The sequence below is a fragment of the Bison bison genome, unplaced genomic scaffold (genome assembly GCF_000754665.1).
Source record: "Bison bison bison isolate TAMUID 2011002044 unplaced genomic scaffold, Bison_UMD1.0 scf7180017864221, whole genome shotgun sequence".
Classification (NCBI taxonomy): domain Eukaryota; kingdom Metazoa; phylum Chordata; class Mammalia; order Artiodactyla; family Bovidae; genus Bison; species Bison bison.
The window spans coordinates 1571077-1578787 of record NW_011494793.1 but is presented as its reverse complement, the minus strand read 5'-3'; the positions used below and the strand labels follow the sequence as shown (position 1 = coordinate 1578787).

Here is a 7711-nt window from a genome sequence, read left to right as displayed (position 1 = left end):
GCCCCCACCACCAACTGAACCCATGCCCCAAGTAGGATTACCACATTTACCCAAATAAAAGTACATGACACCAATTAAATTTGAATTTCAGGTAACTAAGGAATACTTTTTTCCAGCACAAATATGCCCTCATGCAAAATTTGAGACACACTGATACTAAAATAAGTATTCATTGCTTTTCTAGAATTCACATTAACAGGACATCCTGTGTAGCTGACAACCCAGCCCTAAATCCAACCTGCCAATATTGGGCTCCTTCCCACCTCACTCACCCTTCAGGTACTGCTGCTGCTGTTTGTCCAGGGGGCTCGAGGGGCGCCCGCCCATCCTGCTGCCGTCTCCTGGGCTCCGCTGAGTGAAGTAAACACCCCTCTGTTCCCCACAACGCCCCAGGTTCCTCAGCTCAGGGGCCACCCTGGGAGCAAGGTGACCTGCGGGGCCTGAGTGCTGCAAGGCCAGCCGCCTGGGATCCAAAGCCAGAGCACAGTCCTAGGGTGTGTGCGCGGGATACCTGCTCCCCACTCTGCCCTGCCCCCTGCCCCGCCCGCCTCACCCTGCACCTGTGTCCTCCCGCTTCCCCTGGGCCAAGTTCCCCAGAACCGGTGGTTTCTGTAGGGGCTGCCCCAGGGTGCGGGTGGAGAAAAAAGACCTAGCTGGCCTTGGAGGGTGGATGAAGGGCAGACATCTGGCAGCACATGAGAGCAACTGTTAGTGTGGGGAGGGCAGGGAAATGGGGAGAAGGCAGGGATAGGGCATCTAAATCATGTACCTATCCGCTCATCTGTACCCAGGCAGAGTGATTCTGGGACCCAAGAGGATTCAGGCCTAGTCCAGCCCCATGTTGGGAAGACAGAACTGGACTGACACCTCCAGTCCTGGGGTCCGTGCTAGGGCAGGAGTAGGTGGGGTGCCACTGTTCTGCTGTAGACAGGTGGGACATGTCCCTTCAGATCCTGCTTTACCCATCTACAGCAGAGGACTGTGTTGAATGAGTTGGGCCTCCTTACCCCTTCACCTGTTTTTCCACTGCCTGGCACAAAGCAGTCCTCAGTGTTTGGCAACGGAAGGAAGAGAGGGAGGGAGGAAAGACAGAAAGGCAGACAGGGAGGAAGGAAGGTCTACATTTCAGACTGAAATGTGATCAGATGGGGTTTTCACAGGATTTCAGATGAAGAGAGCATCAAATTCCAGTGGGTGCAACATGGACATGATGGCTGGAGCATAAGCAGCCACTTTGGACCACGAGGTAAAACTCTTGTGATGACAATGCACAACTATGATGTCAGTTGCAGAGTCCCCAAAGAGTTCACGACATTGCTCCACCAGTTCTGGGTGGCCTCCCTCCAAAGGAAAAGCTAAATCTCCATTTTGTTTAAACCAGGAACATCTGACTGTAATCTTCACCAATTCCCCAGAATTCCTGTTTTCAACATCACTCCATAATAGCCTGAGTGCCATCCCTGAGCAGGGGATGCAGATATGGGCAAAACAGACCACACGGCAGCCCCCGTGGGCCACTGGTTAGCACAACAACAAAACTGTCAGACAGTATGGATAAGGGAGAAACATGGAATGGGAAAACATAGAAAATGCTAGGGGCAAGGAGGGGTCAGAGAGGTTATGGTGCACCACGATCTGAAGGAAACAAGGGTCAAGCCATGCAAAGGCCCTGAGGTGGGAATGGACTCGGCTGGTTCCAGGAAGAACACAAGGTGGATGGATTGGAGGAGAGTGAATGGGGAGTAGATATTAGGTAGGAGGGTGGGGGATTGCAGGGGCCACATGGGGGCTTGTGGGTCGAGTGAGAAGGATGGGTTTCACTATGAAGGCAAAGGGGAGCCACAGGCAGGTCTGGAGCAGGAACAGCTGCTGCTACCGGGAGAGGGGCACAGGAGAAGTGACGTGCCTCAGGCAGGGCCCTCCACGTGGGGTCTTTCTAAATGTCTAATCACTTTCCCTCCACTTCTCAGCCTCTGCCTGCGGCTTCAGGGGTCATAACACCTGCTGTTGTCCAAGGTCACGGCTGGGCAGCTTTCCTTCCAAACCTCTCCTCGACCTTCCTCGGTTTCCGCTCAGAATCGGTCCCACTTCCTCACTCTCACATCTGAGTGATCAACCCAGACAAGACGTTGAAAGAAACTTCACTTTCTGTGGTTTCGGATTTGAGGTTTCACTTCCCACGCCCCTCGCCCACTCTGCTTGCCCTGGCCCCTGGAGCCAGGTGGGCCATAAGCGGACACACTCTGGGGAAATGCTGTAGCCCTGAGGCAAAGAAGCAGTGCCTTGGCACATTCAAGGTTCTCAGCAGACCTGCAGCAGGGCCAAGTGCAGAAGTCACCCTGGCCCTGGGTTTGCAGCGGGAGTTCGGCCAAGTGAGAGTGGAGAGGGTTGAACTGTGTCCCCCACAAAGGATAATATCTACAGGCCACTATCAAGAAACCAGAAAACAAGCGTGAGCCAGGATGTGGAGAAATGGGAATCCTTGTGTACTGTTGGCGGGAATATAAAAATGGTACAAGTGCTATGGAAAACAACAGAAGGTCCTCCAAAAATTAAAACTAGAATTACCATATGCATACGACCCAGCAATTCCACTTCTGGATGTCTGTTGCAAAGAATTGAGAGTAGGCTCTGGAAGAGATATTTGTCCACCCTTGTTCACAGGAGCATTATCCACAATAGCAAAACACAGAAGTAACCCGAGTGTCCGCCGATTGATGAATAAATAACTAAAATGTGCTATGATCGTATTTTAAAGAGGAAGGAAGTTCACACACACTACAACATGGATGAATCCTGAGGACACTGTGCAGAGTGAAATAAGCCCATCACATTAATACAAATACTGTATGATTTTAATTGTATGATGCACTTAAGAGTAGCCAAAATCATAAAGATAAGAGGATAAGCAGTAAGGTCCTACCATATAGCACAGAGAACAACATTCAATACTCTATGATAAATCATGGATGGAAAAGAATTTAGAAAATGTATATGTATGTGACTGAATAATGTACTGTACAGCAGAAATTAACACAGCATTGTAAATCAACTATACTTCCAAAAAGAAAATTCATAAAGACGGAAAACAGAATGGTGGTTGCCAGGGCTGGGGAGAGGAGAGAATAGAAAGTGAGCATTTAATAAGTATGCGGTTTTAAAATAAGCAAATATCTACACATATTTATACATATATATTATTTTTATTTAATTATTTGGCTGCACTGGGTCTTAGTTGCGACATGGGGGCTCTAGCTCCCTGACCAGCGATTGAACCTGGGCACCCTGCACTGGGAGCACAGCGTCTTAGCCACAGGACCGGCAGGGAAGTCCCAAATACAGAGTTTTAGATTTACAAGGTGAAAAGAGTTATGGGGATGGATGGCAGGTAAATGTATTTGAAAACACTGAATTGTATAAAAATGGTGAAGATGGTTAAATTTTATGTTATGTGTTATTTTAATACAGTTAAAAAAAAAACAGTTAAGTCCATGTCCTAACGCTTGAAACTTCAGAATGCGATCTTATTTGGAATAAGCATTTTTATAGACATAATGAATTAAGGATCTTGAGACAAACTCTCAAGATTTAGGACTTAGGGTGGACTTATGTCCAAGGACAGGGGTCCATATCAGAAGAGGATGGGAGTGAGTTCCCTGGTGGCCTAGTGGTTAGGATTCTGGACTTTCCCTGTTGTGGCCCAAGTTCAATCCTTGGTCTGGGACCTGAGATCTCATAAACCTAAGGGCATGGCCAAAGAAAAAAAACAAGACAAACCAAAAGAAAAAAAGAAAAGGACAAGATACGGAAAGACACACGAAGAGAAGGCCAGACACGGAGAGTCTGCCAGACAAGAGAGGCAGACACTGGAGTGAGGCATCTCCAAGCCAGGAAAGGCCAAGAACTGCCAGCAGCAACCAGAAGCCATGAGAGAGACCTGGAGACAGACTCCTGCAGAGCTTCTGGAAGGGTCCAACCTTCCTGACATGGAGGTTTCAGGCTTCTGGCCTTGTGAACTGTGAGACAGTGACCTGCATTTATTTTGAGACACCTGATGTGTGGTACTTTGCTATGGCAGGCCCAGGACACTCATGCCAGATGCCCATCCCTGCCCTCCACAGGCTGGGATGAGTGTTACGAGTCAGGCGCGCCACCTAGAGCCCAATGGTCCCACCACCCACCAAGGACCACGAGACAGTGGAAACTTCAAACAGATGCTCCTTTTAATATGACTCACCCAGAGCCACGGCCCATGGGCTAAGCCCCTGGGTGGGCCTGGTGGCCAGACCCTACAGCTTCCAGTGGCACCACTCGGCTTTTCTAAAATAAAGCCTGGAGTGGGCTGGCAGTGGGGCCCAGCCCCAGAATGTCCCAGGCCATTGGGGCTGCACATAGTAGCAGCTGTGGCATCTCTCGGCACGGGTTACAAAGTGGAATGCTTCTCGAAGGGCACGGTCAGGAGTCGGGCTGCTGCCTCGTCCAGAAACCAGCAAAGTTTCCCAGTGCTGGGCTGAACCAGTGCGGCGGGGAGCGGGTTCTCCTCCTTGTCCTCCAAAATGCGCTGTGTGGAGAGGGCAGGAGCGTGGGGCCCCACCTGCACCCCGGCACCCCTCAGACCTCTCCAACCCTCAGAAGTTGAGATCACCCTTCCCAGATGTCCTGGCTTCAAGCAACCAGCAGAGACGGGGGTCTCTTCCTTTTTATCATCTGTGACCATTTAACAGTGGGGTCAGCACACTTTTTTTTTTTCTAACACGTTTAAAAAATATATTTATTTGACTGCAACAGGTCTTAGCCACAGCACTGGGCATCTTTAATTGTGGCATGTGGGATGTAGTTCCCTGACCATGGATCAAACTCACGCCCCCTGCATCGGGAGCATGGAGTCTTAGCCACTAGACCACCAGGGAAGTCTCCAGAACACCTTTGCTGCCAAGACCAGAGAGTCACTATTTCAGCTCTGCAGATCACACCCCAACTCTGTTGCAACTACTCGGCTCTGCTGTTACAGGGCAAAAGTACCAGCAGATGACTCGTCGCCAAGTGGGTATGGCCAGGTTCCAACAAATCTTTATTCGTGGACATTGAAATCTGAATTCTGTAACATTTTCACACACCAAAGAATACTCCTCCTCTTTTGCTTTTTCTCCCAACCGCTTAAAAAGGTCAAAAGCCTTCTTAGCTGTCAGGAGGATTCAGTCCCTCCAGCTGTGGTGGGCTGACCCTCTAATGTGATTTCATGATCAGCGGGCATGGGAAATAGTACTCTCTGCCAGCTGGGTCTGCCGCAAGCACTCTGAATCATTAACTTGTTCACTTCTGACCACAGCCCTGCAGGGTTGCCTCTGTTCTCACCCCTCTTTTTACAGTCAGGGAAGCTGAGGCTGAGGGCAGCCTCCTGTGAGTGGACTGTGAGTTGCAGCTGCCTTCACTGACCCTCAGGAGGTCCATGGGGAGGAACCCTCCTAGCGCACCTTGCAGATGGGAAAGTTGAGGCTTGGTGCGGGGGGGGGCGTTCAGTGGCCATCTAAGGCCATGCTGGGTGTCACTGGCAGGGACACTGGGTCTGCTGGAGTCTACACCCTGAACCCTAACATTAGCCACCCTCATGGAGACATCTGGGCCCACAGTTGGTGGAAGAATTGTTACTTATTTATCTTTAAAAATATGTCTAGTTTCTCCCATAGTGGTTGGTCTTTTCAGTGATGGTGATTAAAGTGTTTTTTTTGTTTATTTTTAATATCCACTTTATGATTTTTTAAAATGTGGTTTTATTTATTTTTGGCTGTGGTGGGTCTACACTCCTGCGTGGGCTTTTTCTCGAGTTGTGGAGAGTGGGGGCTACTCTCTAGCTGTGGGACATCCACTTCCATTGCTGTGGCTTCTCTTGCTGTGGAGGGTGGGCTCTAGGGCATGTGGGCCTCAACAGCTGCAGTACGTGGGTTCAGGAGTTGCAGCTGGTGGGCTCTAGATCACAGGCTCAGCAGTTGTGGTGCATGGGCTTAGCTGCCCCATGGCATGTGGGATCTTCCTGGATCAGGGATCGAACCCCATGTCTCCTGCATTGGCAGGAGGATTCTTTACCACTGAGCCACCAGGGTAGCCCAATATAAATTTATTAATTTTATACTTTCCTAATATATTATGTATATACCTTCTTATTCCTACTTTTTTTTTAAAACTTATTCCTACTACATATGATTTTTCTCCAGTTTCACCAGGGGTAGTTGTTATGCTGTGGATCTATGTCTGTGTTATGGCTCTGTCTATGCATGGTTCTGTCTATGTTATGGATCTATTTACCGTTAAGTTTTTAAGAATATGAGCCAATTCAGTGATTTCAATCTCACTTATTCCTTCCTCTGACTTTTCTTAGATTTATGTTATTTTCCTTTGTTCTCATTCTAAAGTGCTTGACTGGTTTATTTCAATTGTTTTCTAGTTAATAATGAAATATATATGTATTCACATTAAGTGCTATGAATTTACCTCTGAGCCATCTTGGCCATATCTCGTCAATTTCAATTCATAATAGTTAACCCCTAACTAGCCTGTATTTGCAGTTTTCATCCCTCCTTCAACCCAAGAATTACCGAAATGCCTTGGGATCTGGTGCTTTCCGCACAGCAGTGTCTAGGATCACATTCTCCGCCTACAACCTTCTGGGGAAGGGGGCCCTCACTGTTACCTTCAGAATAGCTGCCTTGCCTTCTCCTGTCGCCACAAAGATGACCGTTCGAGCTGCGTTCAGCACGGGAAGAGTGAGAGTCACGCGCTGCGGAGGTGGTTTCGGAGAGTCACTGATGGGGGCCACAATTTTCTCCCGCTCCTGGGGGCAGGGAAGCCCAAGGTGGAAACAGGAAAACACCACTTGACTTCCTGAGTACTCACACAGGCCAGGCACCATCCAGCCATCATTCCATCCCACCCTGCTAATTCTGTGGTACTTGATTGAAGGCCCGTTTTGATGGGTGAACTGAGGCTCAGAAGGGTCAAGCCCCAGTGGGCATGCCTGTTGGCTGAGGCTGACTCACACCATGCTGCAGGCACCTCCCAACCCTCTGGAAGCCCCAGATGGCAGAGGTCGGGGCTCAGACGTGAGCAGGGCCTTCGGGGGTGTGCTCACCTGCAGGAGGGGGTGGTCTGGGAAGAGTGAGCAGGTGTGGCCATCAGGACCCACACCCAGAATCAGCAGGTCAAAAACCGGGATGGAGTCCCCTTGGAAGGCCTGGATGGGGAAAGAAGACAGTCCCGAGAAGTTGTGAGGGAAGAGCTCAGAGGACACAAAGAAAGAGTTGTCAGAAAAACAAGTTGCTGTAACACAGTAAGCCAGGCTCAGCCTTATCTGCAAAAAAAAGGAACTCTATTAATCTGCAAGGCCTCACACTTCACTGTCTCAATGGCCTGACAATCTGGGGATGCAGCTGTGCCCAAGATGTGAATACCCAGGCCTACTGCCAGGGTGTCAGAAGTAAGGCCGCCTTTGGGGGTTCCCCCAGAGCAGGGCTGTGGCTTCTGAGAGGGGGACCCTCAAAGCGGTCTGCCCAGGGTGAGACTGGGTCTACTGACCACCCCCAGGGAGAGCTTCTGCTGTGATGACCACTCAGTGTCACCAGTAGGCTTACTCCATCACTCTGGGAGAGCCCACTGGGTGGATGACGTCTCCCTGCAGCGGCTCCAACGCGCTCACCTGTCTCAGCTTCTTGGCGTA

At 49.8% G+C, this 7711-nt stretch overlaps 2 protein-coding genes across 3 annotated transcripts in view; both read right to left on the bottom strand.

Annotated features, from left to right (window-relative positions):
- FAM129C (family with sequence similarity 129, member C) overlaps positions 1-508 on the bottom strand; it is an 18603-nt gene extending 18095 nt beyond the window's left edge. For both annotated transcript variants that reach the window (XM_010845635.1, XM_010845634.1), the window contains exon 1: positions 273-508. In XM_010845635.1, the coding sequence (XP_010843937.1) occupies positions 273-327 (55 nt within the window). In that variant the 5' untranslated portion in view covers positions 328-508. The remainder of the gene's footprint in view (positions 1-272) is intronic.
- A 2323-nt stretch (positions 509-2831) lies between these two features.
- The window catches only part of PGLS (6-phosphogluconolactonase), a 10071-nt gene continuing 5191 nt past the window's right edge, over positions 2832-7711 (bottom strand). The window contains exons 3-6 of the mRNA XM_010845633.1: positions 7691-7711; positions 7127-7228; positions 6689-6829; positions 2832-4561 (exon numbers count right to left, since the gene is read on the bottom strand). Coding sequence (XP_010843935.1) covers positions 4424-4561; positions 6689-6829; positions 7127-7228; positions 7691-7711 — 402 coding nt within the window. The 3' untranslated portion in view covers positions 2832-4423. The remainder of the gene's footprint in view (positions 4562-6688; positions 6830-7126; positions 7229-7690) is intronic.